The sequence below is a fragment of the Budorcas taxicolor genome, chromosome X, assembly GCF_023091745.1.
Source record: "Budorcas taxicolor isolate Tak-1 chromosome X, Takin1.1, whole genome shotgun sequence".
NCBI classification, from domain to species: Eukaryota; Metazoa; Chordata; class Mammalia; order Artiodactyla; family Bovidae; genus Budorcas; species Budorcas taxicolor.
Window position 1 is genome coordinate 44,551,113 of NC_068935.1, and position 23,787 is coordinate 44,574,899.

At 38.7% G+C, this 23,787-nt stretch overlaps 1 protein-coding gene across 1 annotated transcript in view; it reads right to left on the reverse strand.

Annotated features, from left to right (window-relative positions):
• Positions 1-23,787, reverse strand: part of ARHGEF6 (Rac/Cdc42 guanine nucleotide exchange factor 6) — a 116,743-nt gene that overhangs the window by 16,971 nt on the left and 75,985 nt on the right. Inside the window, exons 10-12 of the mRNA XM_052663743.1 lie at positions 7,258-7,396; positions 4,458-4,517; positions 2,302-2,448 (exon numbers count right to left, since the gene is read on the reverse strand). Of these exons, the coding sequence (XP_052519703.1) occupies positions 2,302-2,448; positions 4,458-4,517; positions 7,258-7,396 (346 nt within the window). The remainder of the gene's footprint in view (positions 1-2,301; positions 2,449-4,457; positions 4,518-7,257; positions 7,397-23,787) is intronic.

Consider the following 23,787-nt stretch of genomic DNA (forward strand, 5'->3'; position numbering starts at 1 on the left):
TTGGGGCAGAAGGAGAAGGGGATGACAGAGGATGCGATGGCTGGATGGCATCACCGACTCGATGGACATGAGTTTGGGTGAACTCCGGGAGTTGGTGATGGACAGGGAGGCCTGGCATGCTGCAATTCATGGGGTCACAAAGAGTCGGACAGGACTGAGCGATTCAACTGAACTGAAAGGAAATGTTGGACACAAATGCTTCTCTGAACTCCTTGAGCAGATATGCAGTGAGTAAATGCCAAAGATGTTGCTGGGCTTGCACGTCCAGCCATTTTACCTACAATTATCCTCAAGCCCAGTTCCATCTCCTTCCTCCTGCTTGAGAAGAGCAACGTTTCAAGGCTAATTTTTCTAACAAGTGTTCTGCGTTCTCTCCCATCTTTCTCTTGGTTGGCTTCCTTCTACAGACATCTTATCTCCTGCTCCTGCTTCCAGCCACTTCTCTTGTCTAACTCGCTTTTTCTGCTGCCTTTAGCATATGAAATGTCCTGTCCATTTCATAGGCTTTCATCTGCCCCCTGTGGCTTTATTTCTTGACGTTTTATTGCCAAATTACTGGCTGCTTTCTTTTTCTCCCCATTGATCCCTCCATAACTGCACCCTTGTCGCTCTCTCAAAGTCATCAATCACTGCCTTTTTGTGACATCTCATGGCTTCTCGGTCTCCATACTCTGAACCTTCTGCAGCCCTCAGCAGTCTGACCAGTTTCAAATGTTCTTTCTGGAATTTCCATGACAACACACTCTCCTAATTTCCCTCTATCTTCCACTTTCTTTTTCTGGCACTATTTCTTTCTTGCTTTACCCAAGAGGTTTATCCCAAAGGTATGAAAGACTGTTAGAGTCGCTACATTAACTTTCCCCAGGGTATCTGCATTTAAATAAGATTGCTTATTTTTCTGCTAGTGTTTTTTTATTGAAGCCTAGTTGAGTTACAATGTTTCAAGTGTATGGCAAAGTGATTCAGATATATATATTTTTCAGATTCTTTTCCATTATAGGTTACTACAAGCTATTGAGTATAGTTCCCTGTGCTATACAGTAGAATCTTGTTGTTTATCTGCTTTATGTGTTAATCCCAGACTCCTAATTTATTCCTCCCCACTTTCCTCTTTGGTAACCACATTAACCCAAAGTAATGAATCTCTGACACAGACCTGTCAGGGAGTAGAAGAAGATATTTAGGGAAGGAGAAGCTGATTGTAGTACCCAATAAATCATGCCTGATGATGTAATCAACCTTCTGCCCCTACCCTGCCCCCTTCCTAAAAGATATAATCCATCTTCAGGCCTTTGTGCTTCTCTCCGGACATTTATTTCCTAAGAAAGCACATCTATCAGCGACCTGTAAGCCTCTGCCTCTAATTCTGACCTCCTACCCACATTTCTATACCTTTTCAACACCTGCCTACAAGTCACCTCCATCTGTATACCGACCACCACGTGAAAGTTACCAGGTCTGAAATGACACCTGTCATCTCTTTTAGCCCATGGCTCCCCACTTCCTATAGGCTTTCCCTTCCAAACAGGTCTCAGACTTGCCCCTTAAGTTTCATTCTCTCCACCATCATCTTCTTGGTTGGGGGGAGATACTTACTTACCACTTTCCAACCCAGCTGGCCTGTCTCCAGCCCCATCCCCTCCAGTTTAGTGGACAGTACGGCTGCCAGATGGCGTCATAAACAGCCCTTTCATTGTGTTTCTCTCCCACTCAGGTCTGGCATGGTTTCATGCTGCCTGTTGCATCCATCTGAACTACCCTTGCCTGACATCTGACATTCTTCACAACCTGCCTCTCAATCAGCTTGCTCTTGCACTCTGCCTGGGAGGTTTCCTCTGCTCCCAATCAAGTGCCCTGAAGAACAAAGGCCACCAAGTTCCTGCTCTCTTCTGAGACAATAAGAACCTCTCCCTTACAAAAATTTCCCCTCTTCTCTTCATGGCCCCCTCCTCGGGTCCTGTCTCCATATAGTCTTTCCTTGCTCTTTCCCTTCTCTGAACTTCTGTGGAATCTACTGCTGGGATGTCACAATCTGTCATGGACTATTTTGATTTGTTTTCTAGTTGCAGTTTGGGTTTTCATCTGTCTCTAATGAGTACTTTGAAGGCACAGATCAAGATCATGGCTGTTCTTTCCTCCTACCTCCCTCCCACAGCACCAAGCAGAGGGCTGGGCAAAGAAGAGGTCCTCACTTTGTGATGCGAAAGTTCGAGTGTTTGACCTTGATGGGAGAAAACATAAAGGAAGAAACATATGGAAGAAGAGATGGAAGAAGTGGTATTGAGCTGTGAAACCTCTTACCTCACTTGTTCCACACTGCACCATGACCTGTGACATAAAGATCACATTTCCCAAGGTTTTAATATCTTCCCCTTCCCATGCCTGAATAGGTTCCGAAAGGATCTGCAGCTCCAGCTGTTTTCTCTTTCTGAGATCTTGGCACTGCCCCTACAGAACCAAAGCAGAACATAATGGAATAGGAATCTTCCGAAACAGACCTAAAACAAGACTAAAATAAGATGTGGTTCTTGACTCTCAGATTTCCACTGAGTCTCTGTTCTTCATCGCAAATCCCATCACCAGCTCCATTCTGGACAGGCAGAAAGGTCTACTATGTTAAATCGCTAGCCTTGAGCCCCCAGACATTTTGTAAGAAAGAGCTACTTCTCATTTGGTCAAAACATCAAGATAAACTGGTAGAAGGGGATTGCCTCTCCCTCCCCGCAAGGAGTACGGGAAAATAAGCAGAATTACATCAGACAGGGACAGCACATTCAGATCTGCTGCTTGGCATTCCTGTTGGCTCCACCTCCCCTCCATCTTGTCTATCTTTGCATAAATAGTGCTTTGAGTTACAAGGCAATCTTATTTTTCTAACTCAGTTTCCAACCAAATAACATCTTAATTTATACAATGACTCCAAGAGTTATTGCAAAAGAGAAAATTAAACTCTTTATGCCACAGTGACTCAAACTGATCTTATAATGAAAAATGTGCACTGTGCTACACTTTGTTTTGGGACCAGTAGTAGGTTGCTATAAAAAGTACTAAGTTCATTTTTATCCTTAAAAGGATTAGAAATAGAGATACAACTGAATCGCACAAATACAAATTGAGAATACAAGCCAAGAAACAATATGTAGGCTATAATTACTATATATATATATATATATATATGTGTGTGTATATATGTATATATATATATATACACACACACACTACTATATTACTATATATATATGTATCACTGTTTCAGAAAATGCAGTTATCTTAATTTAACAGTATTCAATCCAAATTGAATATGAAAATAAGCATATGATTAGTCATATTCCTGTTTCCAAATGACTGTCATAGCATTTTGGGATGTGTTTTCTATAAAATCTCTGCTGTCCCTTTCAGGTAAATGGAAGCTTGAAGAAATAAACTGATACATTTTTGAAGCACCTGGAATGGGAATAAGTATACTGTAACTATCAAAGCAACTTGTACAACATGTAAAATGATTAGAATTAATTTGTTTTCAAAAGAGACATGTTATATTCAATCTACACAGGAAAAAAGAAAGGGGACACAAAGAACAATAACAAATGCCACAGGTTTCAGTGGCCTGTTCTATTAGGTTGAACCATGTCAAACTGCCAATATTTGACCATTTTTTGTCTACCACAGCAAATTTAAACTGATACCTTACGCTCTGGTCTTCAACTTGTTGTTTAACTGTGGACACGTCAGGTACAGATCTTTCAACAGCAACAAAAATGAGGTGACGGTGAAAGGTGCATCATAATCTTACAGCAAGAATCAATAACTGAACATTGATCCCATCACTTGGAATACTACGGAAATGTCTAAAATGAAGCTCAACTTAATCAATCACCCCAAATAACGTTTACTTTCCTCCTAAAATGCCACCAAGCGGTTTTACATCAGTGGTTTCAAGAGGACATTAAGCCATCATGCTCGAGATTTAAGATAAAGGTATCTTTGATAGCAATCTGTATACGGCAATTGCATTTTAGCTGGGTTTTTTTTTTCCTTTTAGATTTGATGAAGGATTTCTTTTTCCTATGCAAAGAATAGACTCACACCTTTTGGCATAAGTAGATGAATCCAGTATTGATGCCAATCAGTGAAGGACGAGTTGCACAGACGTAAGGTGAGCAACACAGGGGTAAAGACAAAGAGACAAAAGGAAACCCCCCACCTACACAGCCATGCTTAATGTGGCAGAGACTTCAAATGTGAGTACTTTACACCCTCAGCCTGGCAACCTTTCACAGGTAAGCATGATGTTTGGAAGACAACATTAAATGACACAATCACTGCAATACGGTCACTAGAGCTTACTGTTTCCACTCCAAAGACCTTTGCAAAAGGAAAGAAACATTACACACAAGTCACTGTTTTAGAAACAAAGACTACGAAATAGAGAATAATAATTTTAGAGCATCACCTACCATGAGAGTTTTGAATGCTACGATTGCTTTCAGAATATCCTGGTGATCTGGATGCGTATCCTATCAAAGGAATACATTTTAAAACAGTATTAAAGGAGAACAGATCAGTGGTTGCCAGAGGGTGGGGTGGGAGGAAGGTGTGGCTGCAAAGAGATCAAAAAAGGACATTTTGAGGGATGATGGAACTGTTGTGTATTGCATTAGTGATGGTGGTAACTCAAATCTATACATGGGTTGAAAGTCATAGAATTGTACCTGAAAGAAAAAAATCAGTTTTGCTATATGCTAACGTCAAGATTAAAAAGTAAGACAGCACTTGAGCATTTGGAATCTCAGCACCTTTAATGATTAGGTGATGAAGAAATTAAGACAGTTTGGAATACATTATATATTTGGTAACATATATTTGGTTATTGAGGCAAGAGTTTCCATTTCCCCTTTGGCTATTATACTGCGGATAATAAATAATAATTATTTGGGGTCATCATTAGGTCATGTTGTTAGTAAATGATAAGAGGTAGGGAACTGTAGAAACTGAGTGGTGCTCAGAGAAAAATCAATCCAATCTCATAAGCTAAACCTCCTCCATTTTCTTTTAGCAGACTAAACCTGGCGGATGGGAAAAAATTCCAAGTTTATACCATGTGCTCCTTCTTCAGCAAGCTTATTTGATCTGCAATTTCACGGGACTTACAACCCCAAAAATGAACAGGTTCAAAAATGGTTCTGAGGGACTTCCCTGGCGGTCCAGTGGTTAAGACTCTGTGCTTCCAAGGCAGGTAGCAACAGTTCAATCCCTGGTTAGGGAACTAAGATCCCACAAGCTGGGTGCTACAGTCAAAAAATGAATTAGCTTCAGAATGAATAAACAGCCATTTTTTTAAAAAAATGGCTTTGAGGGGTCCACACTTGCATAACTCTTTATGAAAGAAAGTGGAGCTTCTTGGGGAGGGATCCAGCTAAGCTTTGAATTTCAGCTGGAGTAATGGGAAGACATCTGCTGTGCAACCAGCCTCCAGTGATAAAATACAGAGCTGAGTAGATTACGGGTCTAACCCAAGCCAAGAACAGCACTGCTTATGAAAAGAAAGGTTGTATTCCTTTATAAACTCATCCTCCCCCAAATCAGCTGACCACTGCGAAGTTCAAATGTTACTCTATCATGAGCTGGCAGCCATGCTCAATGATCAGAAGGCTGGATAAAGTGTCTTACCAGATGGTGAATTCATACTTGGGGTAAGTATAATCTCATAGTGGGAAATGAAAGGCAGCCAAAGGCAGGGGACCACCAGCACACGGAGAAGGAGTGGAAACAGGCTCCAAGACAGAGGATCCAGGCAGGAGGAGCACCTGGGATTTTATCTCCTCCAGTGAAGCATGTATTAATATTTGCACTTCAGCACTGAGCAGTCACGGAACCTGAGGCTGCTCATTTCTGAATTTTTGTGAGAAACCAGGAGGGGCCAACCTCAAACAATTCAGCAAATTGATTTAGCTTTTGGAAAGCCATCCAGGGCTCAACACCTTGCTGGGCTCTAACTGAAATTTCATTCTGGCTGGCATTACTCACTGGCTCCCCACTGCCTGCAGATTTCTGGCAGGTCAAAGAACCTGAGAATGTGGTTTCGCTCAGAGTACACACTTTCAATCCTTACAAATGCTGACATGACTGGCAGCGTGCAACCTTTTTCTTTAAAGATATTCAAACCCTTTCAAACCTCAAAACCTTTCCCCAGACACAGGAAGAACAAGTAGGGTAAATGCAGCCTCCAGGCCCCCCTCACCCACCCACAACCCCATCCCCCAGGCTCCTGCACACAAGAACCACTCAAGAAGCTACCTCTGTTGACTGGCTTTTAATAAGAGGATTTGGGCTCTTGAGGCAAAAAATGCAAGAGGACTTTGATGGAGATGTCTGGCTGCATAAAGAAAGAAACGGAGAGTGGACCCATTTATTCTTCTTTCAAGAAATACCAGAATCTTCCACTGTAATCTAGCTTCAGAAAGCTGAACGACTGCAGTGACCTAGCGATAAATGCTCCTGTCTATAATAATAATAAAAAAATTTCTGTCCATTTTCTGATGCTGTTTTGCTTTGTTTATCTCCCACAAGAAAGTTGGTTCATATATCAGAGCAATAGAAGATTTCTTGGTGAAAGATCTCTCTGTAGAACCACCATCTGAGTCAACCAGTGAGCAAGACCGAGGCTGGGAGAAGGGAGGGGAGGGAGAATAACCATGAATATTTAATAATAAAGAAGGAGTATCTTTCAGTTTTCAGATGAGTAAATCTGGGGGATCTAATGTACAGCATGGTGACTATAGTTAATAACACTGAATTGTATACTTGAAAGTTGCTAAAAAAAAAAGACATTAAACGTTCTCACACAAAAAAAGTGGATGTGCTAATTAACTTGATTGTATGGTTATCATTTCACAAAGTACGTGTATAATGAATAATCACATTATACACCTTTTAAAAGTCACGTTATACAATCTAAATGTATACAGTTTTTATTGGTCAGTCATACCTCAAAAACAAAGCTAGAAAAAATTAATAAAAATAAGTCCAAAAATTTAAAAATCTTCAGAGGAAAAAAAAAAAGTCCCCTTCTTATCTTGCTGCATAAAGAGGAAAACTAAAAGCCTGGGAAGAGGAAAGACTGGATCAAGTAAATTTTGAAACCAAGATTTTTCCTGAACTCCTCACCAAGGCTAGTTTGGAGGCGGACTGGCTGCTGCCTCCATAGCAGAGGCCCATATTTTGTATGAGAGCTTAAAACAGTTCACCTTCGCTTACCTCCATATGCCGTTCCAACTCTTGCAAGAGTGTAACATACTTTTCCAGTCGCATGAAAGGTTTGCTGAGGCTTGTTGTTAAAATGAGGATGCCTGGACTGGACGCACCTTGATTTTCCATAAATCGTTCCAGCTCATCACTGGCAAAAGGACGAATATAGTTTTGTTATTGCTTAATATTCCATGTAAAGAGCTATGGACTGAACATGATTTTCCTGTATTTCACAGCATATAAAACCAAATAAATTTTGTGTTACCAGCCCAAATGCTGTCCAATGCATTTCAACTCAATTCCATCAGCATGGCACACAACACTGGGTATAGTGGTGAGCCAGGCACCCGTGACCCCTGGCTTCGTTTCCTCATCCAACAATTATTTATTGACCATCTACTAAGTGACAAGCTCTGTTTTCTGTTGGGAATACAGCTGTGAAGAAAACAAAAATCTCTGCCCTTAAGGAAGCCTACACCAGAGTCATGGGGTGTACAATCTATCAGATGATCTCAATGTCAGGTTCAGAAAGTCTTTTCTGAGTCACTGCAAACATTTAGTTACTGGCTGGTGAGATGCCAAACAGAATAACTCACCAAGTGCTTTCCATCACCAGAACATCACTTGCAATGTTCCAGAATCAAGTCCTAAATTCAGACAACAGCATGTCTCCACGACTAATCACAAAGTCACTTAGCCTAGGATCTGAAAACATGCAGCAGGTTACCCAAATAACTCGGCCAAAAATAAAATAAAGGACTGTAGGGAATTCCCTGGCAGTCCAGTGGTTAAGACTCCGAGCTTCCCTGGCAGGGGGTATGGGTTCCATCCATGGTTGGGGAACTAAGATCCCACATGTCAAGTGGTGGGGCCAAAAAAAAAAAAACCTCTTAGGAACCATGTCCTGCCAATGTGTAACCTTGGGTTTTCCCTGCCCTTCAGCACATTCTAGATTTTCTCCTTTCCTCCATCAGGATTCTGAGTCCTAGGGCTGCAAGATCATTATAGTTTACATTTCTGCAAAATAGAAATGAAGAAGGAAATCTGCTTTATCACTTGACCCCTCTCCTTCCTTGCTCGCCCATGCATAGCCAATCCATCACAAGCCTTCTTGTATCTGTTCATTCCTTTCCATTCCCACTGCCACTGACCTGGTTCAGGCCTTCATCTCATTCAGTCTAGTTCACTTCAATAGTTCAGTGGATCCCCTGGCTTCCAGGCTTTCTGGCTTCTGAAACCTCCTGCAGACCACCATTTTCCTCCTGCTGCTTTCCTACTTAAAAACCTCCAATTGCCTGTGAGATCAATTCTTAACTTTTTAGACTCCCACTGACCCCACCAATCTTCTCTTCACTCTCCAAAAGGAACCCTGTACTACCAAATGACCTATTTATTCGCCCTAGAATACATCTTACACAGCACTTTCTGACTATGGCACGTTGGAATAAGTTGTATTGTGTTCAAAGAAACTCACTATCAGTGATAACATGCTAGGGGGTGGGGGTGGGGTGGGTTGCAGGTTAACCCTACTATAAACACTCTCCCTCTCCCTGGGCTTTTGCGAGCAGGAGAGAAAAGAATGGAGTTTCAGTTGTTAAACAGAAACCTTGGATCACACAGAATTAAAGGAATTGTCAGAGAAAAAACAACTGGGAACTGCTACCTCCACGGCAGCTAGAGCTCATCTGAGTGCTCACACCTAACCATCAGTGCTGCCTGTTTTATTAGTTTCTGCAGTCTTGATCCAGAAGCAGCCAAGGAGATTGAAGTGCCCTGGACTTGAAATCATAAAACAAATTTGGTGACCCTGGATCAGTTACCAACCTCAGCTGACTCATCTGTAAAACAGGGATAAAACCTACTTCCTACTAAAATCGTGAAGCCTAAATATTGAGGTTTATAAGGCTATTGCTTCATGCTAAGTCTTTGCATGCATTTGTTCTTGTTTAATATTAACTACAACATTTTCAAACAGGTGTTATCTTCATTTTACAGATGAGAAACATAAGACTCAGGAAGGGTGAGTGAAAGCAAGTAAATAGCTAAGTTGGGGTTCATACCCAAGTCTGTTGGAAATCGGTACCATCTGATGCTTGATGTGGAACACAGCAATGGCATGGGCCACCTCTGAGGTCTAAATCATGAATAAAAGGAGGGTGGGGGCTGAGCTGACTTGAATAACACAGGGAGAACTTCTGTAAGAAATAGTCCTTTGGACCTAGAAATTATAATACTAAGTGAAGTAAATTGGATAGAGAAAGACAAATATCATATGATATCACATACATGTGGAATCTAAAATATGATACAAATGACCTTGTTTACAAAACAGACTCACATAGAAAATAAATAAACTTATGGTTAAGCCATGAAATTAAAAGACGCTTACTTCTTGGGAGGAAAGTTATGACCAACCTAGACAGCATATTGGAAAGCAGAGACATTAGTTCACCAACAGAGGTCCGTCTAGTCAAGGCTATGGTTTTTCCAGTGGTCATGTATGGGTGTGAGTTGGACTATAAAGAAAACTGAGCACCGAAGAATTGATGCTTTTGAACTATGGTGTTGGAGAAGACTCTTGAGAGTCCCTTGGACTGCAAGGAGATCCAATCAGTTCATCCTAAAGGAGATCAGCCCTGGGTGTTCTTTGGAAGGAATGATGCTAAAGCTGAAACTCCAGTACTTTGGCCACCTCATGCAAAGAGTTGACTCATTGGAAAAGACTGTGATGCTGGGAGGGATTGGGGGCAGTAGGAGAAGTGGATGACAGAGGATGAGATGGCTGGATGGCATCACTGACTCGATGAACTTGAGTTTGAGTGAACTCTGGGAGTTGGTGATGGACAGGGAGGCCTGGCATGCTGCGATTCATGGGGTCACAAAGAGTCGGACATGACTGAGCGACTGAACTGAACTGAACTGATGGTTACTAAAGGGGTAACAGAATGGGGGAAGGATAAATTAGGAGTTTGGATTAGCAGATACAAACTACTATATATAAAGCAGATGAACAACAAGGTCCTACTATACAACACTATATTCAATATCCTGTGATAAACCTCAATGGGAAAGAATATGAAAAAGAATATGTTTCTATATGTATAACTGAATCACTTTGCTGTACACTTGAAACTAACACAACATTGTAAATCAACTATATTTCAATAAATTTTTTTAAAAAATAGTGCTTAATGCAAGTCACTAGGGAAACACCTAGGTTAGCCTGCCTCTGGGTCAGATTGGCTTAAAATTAGAAAAAAATCATCACATATAAAATATAATTAGGCAAATAACTCGAAGTGGGAGAGTGCGTTTGAGTAGAAATGTAATTTTGAGAAAATCGCGTTCCTAACTTCTTTTCAATTTGGTAAACAAGTCTTATTTTTCCTTTCCATGACTAAATAACTACCGCAGCCTCAATGTTCTACTCAAATTGATACAAGAGTTACAACAATTAAAAGCAAATGTCAATGTGTATTTTACTACTTTCCGTGCAGCATTCTAACTTCTAGGCTTGTCAAATATTACAAAAGAATTTCTTTAATTTTTCCAATATAACATGAGATCGCTATCTCAGAATAAAACACTGGTTATTGGGGGGAAAATAACATTTGACTATTGCAACAAAAGAACAAAATTATCTTAAAGCCATTGCCCATTATGATAAATAGATCCTCAAAGACATATTTTACATAGCCAAATAAATTTAATGCACAAATTAATATCATTATACATAAATATAATATGCAAATATATATCACTGTACCAAAACACAATCTGTCTTTCAAATACAGCTTTTAACTTTTATATAGCCTTTTTGAAATGTCTTTTGAGTTTAACATGTTCTGTATTTGTGATGTGATACAACAGAAGCAGTTTTCAATGTGTGAATGTTGTTTGCAACTCAATATAACCTTATCTCACAGAATGCACACAGTGGATGGGGCTTTGGCACATTCTGGGTTGGGCTGGAAAACTCAAGAAAATTATTGTACATTATAATAACAGTACAGGGCTTAACTATCTCATCTAACAGTGTTTCTGTAGAATCTCTGCATAGATTTCTACTTCAAATGGTGATAACTCCATCTAAAGCAGCTAGAAAAGGGTCAGGCTTTTCCCCCTTTTTGCCTCACTCTCTCGCACCAGCCTTTCTTGAGAATCGCTGTAATCGGGAAAGTGGTGATGAGACATGAGGAGCTGGGAGGCTGGGTCTGGCCAGTGGAAAGTCCCAGGGATGCCACTCCCACTGTGTTGGGTGGATCTCACTTAGCCCTTTTTTCACTGATCCAGTCCCAGAACCTAGGCTGCCTGCTTCTTTTCTGTCCCCACCACTTTTTGTTTGTAATTAGTCTCACTTGCTCCCTTCCTTGGTTCCTCAAAGACAGAACAGAATCTAGTCTCAGAATTTTCCCTATGTTTTATGTCCCGGAAGCAAGTACACAGCTCTGAGTTTTTCTCAAAGTCTTCACTGCTGACAACAATGGTAAACAAGAGAGTGAATAAAACTAACAAGAGGAAAAGGACACGTGGTGTTTGTGGTAGCTGCTGCAGTAGAGCCGGAAGTGAGGTCCAGATCTGCTTCCATGCTCTCTCTTCTGTCCCTACTCTCTCGTTTCACACTGGGTCGCTCTCCCTCGTGAAAAAGAATGGATGCCACACTGAAGCATGGGAGAGAAGCGGGTATTTTTGTAAGGGTGAAGTTACTCCCAGAAAGAAACAAGAGCTACAATAGGAAGCCAGAAGGGGAGAGAGAGGGGAAATCCCAAAAGACCTCACCCAGGGCAGAGCAAAAGACCGGGGCAGTCATTCAAATATATGTAAATATGGGGAACATATCAAGGTTGGGGTCTGCTTTATATCTCGAAATCCAGAAAATGGCTTACTGTACTTTTCACAAGGTACCAACACACGATCATATCATTTTAAAGCTGTTTGTGTGGTCTCAGTGTCAATCGTCATAAACATTTCTAGTATGCTACTGCCACCTGCCGGCAGAAAGAAAGATGTTCACCTGACTGGCTTGCTCTGACTCGGTGATTAGCGAGTGAAAGTGAAAGTCGCTCAGTTGTGACTCTTTGCCACCCAATGGACTACATAGTCCATGAAATTCTCCAGGCCAGAATATTGGAGTGGGTAGCCTTTTCCTTCAGGGCATCTTCCCAACCCAGGGATCTAACTCAGGTCTCCACGGATTCTTTACTAGCTAAACCACAAGGGAAGCCCGTGTGATTGTCCAGCTGCTAAATATCTACAGCTTTAGCCGAAATAAAACAATGTCCCTATTTCAGCTGAAAGCTTCATGTAAAACAGGATTTTAATCTGAATTTTCATTCAACTATGCTTTGCCTCTAGTATGTCAGCATAAATTACCACAGGATGCCTAAAAATATAGCTGAGATTATACTAGAAACACCATTGAGGATAACCCCAAGTATTTTAATTTTCATTCCTTACATGTAAATAAGTTACTAAAATAAAAATTCAGTTCTATGGGACTCCAGTAAGTCTTCCATCAGTTCAAGGGATATTATAAAATTCTCAAAAAAATCACTGAACTCAAGTTGCTCAATCGTGTCCGACTCTTCGTGATCCCATGGACCATAGCCTACCAGGCTCCTCAGCCCATGGAATTTTCCAGACAAGAGTACTGGAGTGGGCTGCCATTTCCTTAACCACATGTAAAATAGATAAACAAGGAGCTATGATATAGCACAGGGAACTATATTCAATAACCTATAATGAAAAAGAATAAAAAAAAAAAACTATATATATATGTAAAAGGCTTCCCAGGTGCCCCAAGTGGTAAAGAACCTGTCTCCCAATGCAGGAGACGTAAGAGACTGCGGGTTCGATCACTTGGTCAGGAAGATCCCCTGGAGGAGGGCATAGCAACCCACTTCAATATTGTTGCATGGAGAATCCCATGGACAGAAGAGCCTGACAGGCTACAGTCCATAGGGTTGCACAGAATTGGACATGACTGAGGTGACTTAGCACACATGCGCACATGTGCACACACACACACACACACGTATATATGCTGAATCACTTTGCTGTAAACATGGAATATTGTAAATAACTATACTTCAATGAAAAAAATCATTAACCAAAATCAAGCCAATAAGATACAGTAATTTTCCTCCCAAAGTTGAGAATCTTTATATTAACTGTGGAACAAATTTTAAATCATAATGTTTGAAGGAATCTCTACTGTTATTTATATTTTCAACTCCTAACATGGATAAATACAGACTCAGAAGCATTTTAGCACACAGAAATACAACAGAAAATTCTTCAGTTGTGAACTTTCAAAGATGCGAACGTGGAGCTTACTAATGAAGACCTGTTGGAAATGGGGGCCAAGAGAAAGGATGAAGGGAGACAAGAGGAAGCAGAAATAACTGCAGAACTGAATAATTTCACGACGCAGGAAAAGGCAAGGGGATTCTCTTTATTTGAGGAGGCTCTGTTAGTCACAGGACCCAAACGCAGAACAGTACACAAAGGTTGCAGCAGCCGTTCAGACTGCAATCCAGTGCTGCCGTGGCATCTCTGACGAGAGGAGAAAAGAGCTGCTAGCCAGACATCACTGGATTGTTTTTTCAAGAGGGTGGATAGAGTTAAATCCATCAAGGATCCAGAACCTGTGCCATCAACATCAGGCATGAGTGAAACTGCAGCTTGCCCTCCGTCTCCTATTGCTCTACCATCTCCCGCCTCCTCTTCGTCCTCCAGTCAGTAACTCATCTTGCCTGTTCACTCGATGCCAGCTCCTATATGCCAGCTGTTGTACTGTACTATTGTGCTTTTCAGAGTACTGTACTATAAGACTTAAAATGTTTTTATTTTTTGTTTGTATTTTATGTATTATTTGTGTGAAATGTATTATAAACCTACTACAGTACAGTACTATATAGCTGATTGTGTTAGTTGGGTACCTAGGCTAACTTTGTTGGATTTATGAACAAATTGGACTTACAAATGTATTCTCAGAATGGAAGGTGTTTGTATGTAGGGGACTTACTGTATCATATAATATTGCTTATATGTTAAATCTAGAAAAATGATACAGATGAACTTATTTGTAAAGCAGAACTAGAGACAGATAAAGAGAACAAACAAATGGGCACCAACAGGGGAGTGATGGGTGGGATGAACTGGGAGGCTGGCATTGACACATATACACTACTGATACTATGCATAAAATAGATAACTAATGAGAACCTACTATATAGCACAGGGAACTCTATTCAATACTCTGCAATGGCCTCTATGGGAAGGAAATCAAAAAAAAATAGGGGATATATATTTACATGTACTTGATTCACTTTGTTGTACAGCAGAAACTAACACAACATTGTAAAACAACTATACTCCAATAAAAACAATAATAAATAAATATAAATAATTTTTTAAAGACAGAAAATTCTCTAAACACTACAAAAATCTGCCATCTGAGGTACACCATTTCTTTCTGGTATTTATTCAGGATTGCTATTCTTGGATCAGAAAAAAGAGAATATGTACTCGTATAAATGGCAAGCTAACATGATGGGGATAAGTATTAAGAAATTTACCCTATCTACACAGGATGTTTAAGTATCCATCACAGGAAAAATGCCTCTGAACCATTTTGTCTTTATTGAAGATAAGTAGTAAAGTATGAAAACATTCCTGGAAATAATGAAAACAAATTCAAGACTGGCGTTCCCTTGGGGGAGGGAGCAAAGGAGGAGCAGGAAATATTGGAAAGTGTGCACAGGGCTCCAATTGCCGCTATAATTTGTTTCTCAAGCTGAACGGTGGGAATGTGGGTGAACTTTATTTTCTCTCTGCTCTTTGTGTGCTTGAAATATTGCATGATTTTTTTTTTTGTAAAAAACAACAAGTAGCTGGTAGAAGATGAATAAAGTACAAATGAGGAGTGACAGCAGCTACCTTGCCGGGTACTTTATGCACACTGTTTCATTGACTTCTCACACCAACCTGGCAAGGTAGGTGGCTTAATTTTCACTTTACAAGTGAGTAAACTAAGGTTTAAAAGTGAAGTGAATCCTGTTTACAATAGCTAGAACATGGAAGCAACCTAGATGTCCACTGGCAGACAAATGGATAAGAAAGTTGTGGTACATATACACAATGGAATATTACTCAGCTATTAAAAAGAATGTATTTGAGTCAGTTCTAAAGAGCTGGATGAAACTGGAGCCTATTATACAGAGTGAAGTAAGTCAGAAAGAAAAACACCAATACAGTATATTAACGCATATATATGGAATTTAGAAAGATGGTAACGATGACTCTATATGTGGACAACAAGAGACACAGATATAAAGAACAGACTTTCGACTCTGTGGGAAAAGGCAAAGGTGAGATGATTTGAGAGAATAGCATTGAAACTTGTATGTGAAACATATGTGAAATAGATGACCAGTCCAAGTTCGATGCATGAAACAGGGTACTCAAAGCCAGTGCGCTGGGACAACCCAGAAGGATGGGATGGGGAGGGAGGTGGGAGTGGGGGTTCAGGTCGGGGGGACACATGTACACCCATGGCTGATTCATGTCAATGTATGGCAAAAATCACCACAATATTGGGTGCAATTAGCCTCCAATTAAAATTAATTAATTAAATTTTTAAAAAGTGAAGTGAATCACCCTGGATAACACAGCTTCTAAGGGGCAGAACTGTAAACTGAGACAATATAAAAGTGGGAAAAAGTTTAGGATCTAACAGCAAGGACCTAACAGAAGCAGAAGAGAATAAGAAGAGGTAGAAGGAATATACAGAAGAACTATACAAAAAAGGTCTTAATGACCCAGATAACCATGATGGTGTGGTCACTCCTAGAGCCAGACATCCTGGAGTGTGGAGTCAAGTGGGCCTTAGGAAGCATCGCTACAAACAAAGCTGCTGGAGGTGATGGGATTCCAGTTGAGCTATTTAAAATCCTATAAGATGATGCTGTTAAAGTGCTGCACTCAATACGTCAGCAAATTTGGAAAACTCAGTGGTGGCTGCTGCTGCTGCTGCTGCTGCTGCTAAGTCGCTTCAGGGACTGGAAAAGGTCAGTTTTCATTCCAATCCCAAAGAAAGGCAATGCCAGAGAATGTTCAAACTACCATACAGTTGAGTTCATGCTAGCAAGGTTATACTCAAAATCCTTCAAGCCAGGCTTCAGGAGCATGTGAACCAAGAACTTCCAGATGTACAAGCTGGGTTTTGAAGAGGCAGAGGAACCAGAGAGCAAATTGCCAGCATTCGTTGGAACATGGAGAAAGCAAGGGAATTCCAGAAAAACATCTACTTCTGCTTCACTGACTATGCTAAAGCCTTTGACTCTGTGGATCACAACAAACTGTGCAAAATTCTTAAAGAGATGGGAGTACTAGCCACCTTACCTGTCTCCTCAGAAGTTCGTATGCAGCACAAGAAGCAACAGTTAGAAATGGACGTGGAACAACTGACTGGTTCAAAACTGCAAAAGGAGTACAACAAGCCTGTATATTGTCATCCTGCTTATTTAACTTATATGCAGAATACATCATGTGAAATGCTGGGCTGAATGAATCAGAAGCTGGAATCAAGATTGCTGGGAGAAATATCAGCAACCTCAGATATGCAGATGATACCACTCTAATGGCAGAAAGTGAAGAGGAACTGAAGAACTTCTTGATGATGGTGAAAGAAGAGAGTGAAAAAGTTGACTTGAAACTCAACATTAAAAAAAACTAAGATCATGGCATCCAGTCCCATGACCTCATGGCAAATAAATGGGGGAAAAATGGAAACTGGCAGATTTTATTTTCTTGGGCTCCAAAATCACTGCGGATGGTAACTGCAGTCATGCAATTAAGACACTTGGTCCTTGGAAGAAAAGCTATGACAAACCTAGACAGTATATTAAAAAGCAGAGATATCACTTTGCCTACAAAGATATATATAGAGAGAGTCAAAGCTATAGTTTTTCCAGTAGTCATGTATGGATGTGAGAGTTGGACCATAAAGAAAGCTGAGTGGTGAAGAATTGATGCTTTTGAACTGTGGTGCTGGAGAAGACTTGAGAGTCCCTTGGACTGCAAGGAGATCCAACCAGTCAATTCTAAAGGAAATAAATTCTGAATATTCATTGGAAGGACTGATGCTGAAGCTGAAGCTCCAATACTTTGGCCACCTGATGAACTGACTCATTGGAAAAGACCCGGATGCTGGGAAAGATTGAAGGCAGGAGGAGAAGGGGGCAAGAGAGGATGAGATGCTTAGGTAGCACCACCAACTCAATGGACATGAATTTGAGAAAACTCTGAGAGACAGTGGAGGACAAAGGAGCCTGGAGTGCTGCAGTCCATAGGGTCACAAAGAATTGGACATGACTCAGTGAATGAACAACAACAAAAACTGAAAGGAGGCTGGTCCTCTTAATTAAGAACAACAAGCTACACAAGAGGCCAGCTAGGCTGCTAGAGAGATCCAGGGAAAGAGACAACTAAGGCGGGCCAGAAGAAACTTCAAACACTGGTCTCAAAAAACTATCCCTAGAATGAGACCCCAGAAATAAACTCAGATACCTACGGTCAATTAATCTTCGACAAAGGAGGCAAGAGTATAAAATGGGGGAAAGTCAGTTTCTTCAGCAAATGGTATGGGAAAGCTGGAGAGCCACATGGAAATCAATGAAGTTAGAACACTCCCTTATACCATACACAAAGATAAGTCAATATGGCTTAAAGACTTAAATATAATACAGGACACCATAAAACTCCTATAAGAGAACATAGGCAAAACATTCTCTGACATAAATTGTACCAATGTTTTCTTAGGTCAATCTCCCAAGGCAATAGAAATAAAAGCAAAAATAAACAAATGGGACCTAACCAAACTTTTAAGCTTTTGAACAGCAGAGGAAACCATTAACAAAAAGAAAAGACAACCCACAGAATGGGAGAAAATGTTTGCAAACCATGTGACTGACAAGGGCTTAATTTTTAAAATATACAAACAGCTCATATAACTCTATATCAAAAAATCTATCCAATCCAAAAATAGATTTGACATTTTTGTCAAATAAGTAGACATTTCTCTGAAAAAGACATACAGATGGCCAATAAGCACATGAAAAGATGCTCAACATCACTAATTATTTGAGGAATGCAAAACAAAACTGAAATGAGGTATTACCTCACACAAATGGAAAATAACAAATACTATACATATATCCTTACTCCTCATTCTTCTCTCAGTTTCATTAATAGACAGAAAATTATTATACTAATAATAATTATGGGAATGTATTATTGGGTTTATAACATATAGACATGATATGTATAACAAAAGTAGCACAAAAAGGGAAGTAGCGAAAAAGAAAAGGAAGTAGAAATAGAGCTATACTAGGAGCAACGTTTTTATATCTCCCCAGAATTAAGTTACTGTTACTATGAAGCAGATTCAGGCAAGATGTATATGAAAAGCCTCAAAGCAAACACTAAAAAAATAATTTATGGGGTGGGAGAAGAGATTGACTCAGATGGGCATGAGGGATCTGCTGTGACAGAAATGATTTTGAATTGTGGTGATGGTTGTACAACTCTATACATTTACTAAATATAAGTTAAGCAAACTGGTTAAAAAACAAAATAATTTAAAAAATCATTAAAGGAAATTGGGTTTCGGCTCTGACATCCAAAGAGCTTAGAAGTTATCATTACCATTCTCACAACAAGAAAAACACTGAACAAACTGAAAATCAATTACTTTTCTTAGATCCACTGAGAATTGAGATCACAGGGAAAGCCACCAGCCCAAAATCTAGAAAGACAGTCAAACACAAAGACTTAAAACCAAGATCAACTTCCCTGAGGAGAAGCCACTGGTACTTTTGATACACTGCAAGAGTCTGAGCATGGAACTGGCTTGACAATTAAAAATTCCCAAGGATCCAGTCTTAGGGAGCCCAAAACTTTTGTGTGTTTTGTATCCATTAACCCAAGCAGGCTCTCACAGAGAAAATCAGAGAAAAATCCCTTTGTGTTTCAGAGAAGGGGAGAGAAAAGTGACCGTACTGAAATGCTCCCAGAACATTCTCTGTAACAAAGGCTTGCTCTCCAAAGGAAACTATGTTGTCAGAGACTTATCTGACCCTCTCTAATCTTCCTCTCATAAGTAAGAGGAGGAAAAAAGTCTAAGAAACATTTCTACAGATCAGAGGTCAGGGACACTGGTCTATTAAATAAGTAAAATTTATCCATAATATTATAGAATGCATCCCCTCCATTACACCTTATACCAACCACATCAACATGGCTCCAATACAACAATGGTGGATTACAGCTGAGAGAGTGCAAGATATAGACTCTGTGAAGAAATTCTTAAGAAACACAAAGATACAGAGGGAGGGGAAAAAACAAAGAAACTAGAAAAAAACTAAAGCCTCGAGTACTCACAGAAAGCACAAACAAAAGAAGAAAAAATAAGTAAGTGGGACTATATCAAACTCAGAAACTTCTGAACAAGTAAAGGAAACTATCAATAGAAAGAAAGGCAACCTATGGAATAGGAGAAAATATTTGCAAGTCATAATCCTTTAAGGGGCAATATTCATAATATGTAAAGAACTAAACTCAATAGCAAAAAAAAAAAAATCTGATTTAAAAATGGGTTGAAGAACTGAAAAGGCATTTTTCCAAAGAAAAGATACAAATGACCAACAGGTATATAAAAAGGTGCTCAGTATCACAAATCATCAGGGAAATACAAATCAAAACAATAATCAAATACTACTCATGCCTGCTAGGATGGTTATTATCAAAAAGACAAGAGATGACAAGTGTTGGAAAGGATGTAGAAGAAAGGGAACCCTTGTTCACTATTGGTGGGAATGTAAATTGGTGCAGCTACTATGTAAAACAGTATAGGGGTTCCTCAAAAAATTAAAAATATATCTACCATATGACCCAGTAATTTCACTTCTGGGTATATATCCAAAAACAAAACAAAAAAACTCAATTTAGATTCACCCCAGTATAGCAGCACTATTTACAATGGCCAAAATACAAAAACAACCTAAGTTTTCATGGGTAGATGAATGGATAAAGAAGCTGTTTTATATCTATATCTATATAACATTTCAGCCCATTTTTAAATCAGATTGTTTGGCTCTTTTTTTGCTATTGAGTTGTATATATATATATATATATACACACACACTAATCAGCCATGAGAAAAAGAAATCCTGCCATATGCAACAAAATGGATGGACATTAAGGGCATAATGCTAAAGTGAAATAAACCAGACAAAGAAAAATACTGTATGGTATCACTTACACGTGGAATCTAAATAAAATGTCAAGCTCAAAGAGAGAGAGAGAGAGAAACTTGTCATATATAATAGAATTCCCATTAGTGGGTCTCTCAGCAGAATCTTTGCAGGTCAGAAGGGAGGGATGATATATTGAAAGTTGTTTTTAATTTTTTATAATTGAAGGATAATTGCTTTACAGAATTTAGTCACCTAGTTATGTCTGACTCTTGTGACCTCATGGACTGTAGCTTGTCAGGCTCCTCTGTCCATGAGATTTCCCAGGCGAAAATACTGGAGCGGGTTACCATTTCCTTCTTCAGGAGATCTTTCCGACCCAGGGACTGAACCTACCTCTCCTGCATTGCAGGTCAATTTTTTACTGCTGAGCCACCAGTGAAGCCCTATATTGAAAGTACTGAAAGAAAAATACTGCCAACCAATAATATAATATCTGGCATATTACCCTTCATAAACAAAGGAGAAATAAAGACTTTCCCACATAAACAAAAGCTGGAGACTGTATCACCATTAGATCTGCCTTTACAAGAAATTCTAAACAGGGTCTTTTAAGTTGAAATTAAAAGACAATAAACAGCAACACAATAGCATTCTTATTTATAAAGTCACTGGTAAAGTTAAATATATAAACAAATACAGAATACTATAATACTGTTAGCTATAGTACATAACTTGCTTTAATTCTGGCATAGAAATTAAGAGATAAAAGTATAAAAATAACTATAAAAAGATGCTAAGGGATATACAATGTAAAAAGATGTATCTTGTGACATCAATAACATAAAGTGGAGGGGAAGTAAAGTGTAGAGTTGTGTGTGTAACTGAAGTTAAATTTTTATCAACTGAAAAGAGATTGTCACATTTTATGTAAGCCTATAGTGATCATAAAGAAAATGCCTATAGATGATACACAAATGAAAATAAGAAAGGAATCAAAACATGTCACTACACAAAAATCAATAAAACATGAAGGAAGACAGCAAGAGACAAAAAAGGCTGCAAGATAAACAGAAAACAATGAACAAAATGGCAATAGTAAGTTCTTCCTTTTCAATAATTACTTTAAATTTAAATGGATTAAAGTCCTCAAAAGATATAGAACGGCTGAATGGATTTTTTTTAGAGACCCAAATACATGCTGTCTAAAAAAACTCACTTTATTTTTAAAGACAAACTCAGGCTGAAACTGAAGAGATGGAAAAAGACATTTTATGCAAACAGTAACCAAAAGAGCACATGGGTGGCCACATTTATATCAGACAAAATAGACTTGATATCAAAAACTGTCAAAAGAGGCAAAGAAGGACAAAAAAGTATCACAGTAAAACGATTAACTAACCAAGAAGATATAACAATTAAAATATGTATATATGCAAACAACATCAGAGCACACAAATATATAAAGCAAATATGAACAGACTAAAAGGAGATATAGATAGCAACACAATAATACCAGAGAAATTTAATATTGCACTATCAATAATGGATATAACATCCAGATAAAAAATGACCTGAAAAATGTTTATAGATCATATAGACCTAGCAAACATATACATATCAATCTGCCCAACAGAGCAGCATATGCATTCTTTTAGTGTACAGAGACCATTTTCCAGGTTAGGTTATATGTTATGTTACAAAACAAAACTTAACTTTAAAAATACTGAAATCATACCAAGTATCCTTTCTGATTCCAACAGAATGAAACTAGAAATTAACAGGAAATTGGAAAATCCCCAAATATGTGGAAATTAAACAACACACTCTTGAACAACCAAGGGCCAAAGAAGAAATCAAAAGGGAAATTAGAAAATATCTTCAGACAAATTATAATAAAAATACAACATGTCAAAACTTACAGAATGCAACAAAACAATTCTAAAAAGGAAGTTTATAGTGATAAATGCCTATATTAAAAAGAAGAAAGAGCTCAAACAATCTGACTTTACACCTTAAAGAACTAGAAAAAAGAACAACAAACTAGGTCCAAAGTTAGCAGAAGGAAAGAAATAATAAAAATTAGAGCTGAAAAAATAAACAAAATTGACCTTTAGTAGACTAAGGGAAAAGACTCAGATAAAGAAAGAAAATTAAATAAGAGACATTACAACTGATGCCATGAAAATAAAAAGGATCATAAGTGACTACAGGCATACCTCTTTTTATTGCACTTCACTTTATTGTGCTTCACATATATCGTGTTTTTTACAAATTGAAAGTTTGTGGCAACCCTGCGTCAAGCAAATCTATCAGCACCATTTTTCCAACAGCATTATTTTTAAATTAAGATATGCACATTTTAAAATGTGTTAATGCATGCTTAATAGCCTATAGTATAGTATAAACGTAACTTTTATATGCATTAGGAAAATTTCAGGTGAGTTACTTTATTGCAGTGGCCTGGACCAAACCTGCAATATCTCCAAGATATGTCTATTCTATGAACAATTATAAACTAACATACCGAATAACATAGACGAAATAGACAAATTCCTGGAAACATACAACCTACCAACACTGAATCATGAAAAATTAAAAAAAAAATTTAACACACCAATAATGAGTAAGAAGATTGAATTTGTAATCAAAAACCTCCCAACAAAGGAAAGCCCTGAACTCAATGGCTACACTGCTGAATTCTATCAAACATTTAAAAATGAATTAACACCAATCCTCCTCAAACTTTTTCAAAAAAATTAAAGAGATAGGAACACTTTCAAACTAATTTTATGAGACCAGCATTATCCTGATATCAGAGCCAGAGAAAACACAAGAAAACTACAGACCATTATCCTGATGAACATAGATACAAAAATCCTCAACAAAATATGAGCAAACCAAGTCTAATAGCACTTCTTAAAAGCATCATACACCATGACCAAGTGGGAAATATCCCTAGGACACAAGAATGATTTGACATAGAAAAATCAATCAGTGTGATACATCACACTCAAAGGACAAAAGATAAAAATCACATGATAATCTCAAGAGATGCAGAAAAAGCATTGACAAAAATCCAGCATCCTTTCATGATTAAAAAAACACCAAACCACTAAACTAATCACAAACAGAAGGAAATTGCCTCAACATAAGAAGGCAATAGATGAAAAGCACACAGCTAACATACTCAGTGGTGAAAAACAGAGCTTTTTCTCTAAGATCAGAAACAAGATGCCTACTTTGGTTACTTCTATTCACATAGTACTGGCTGTCCTAGCCA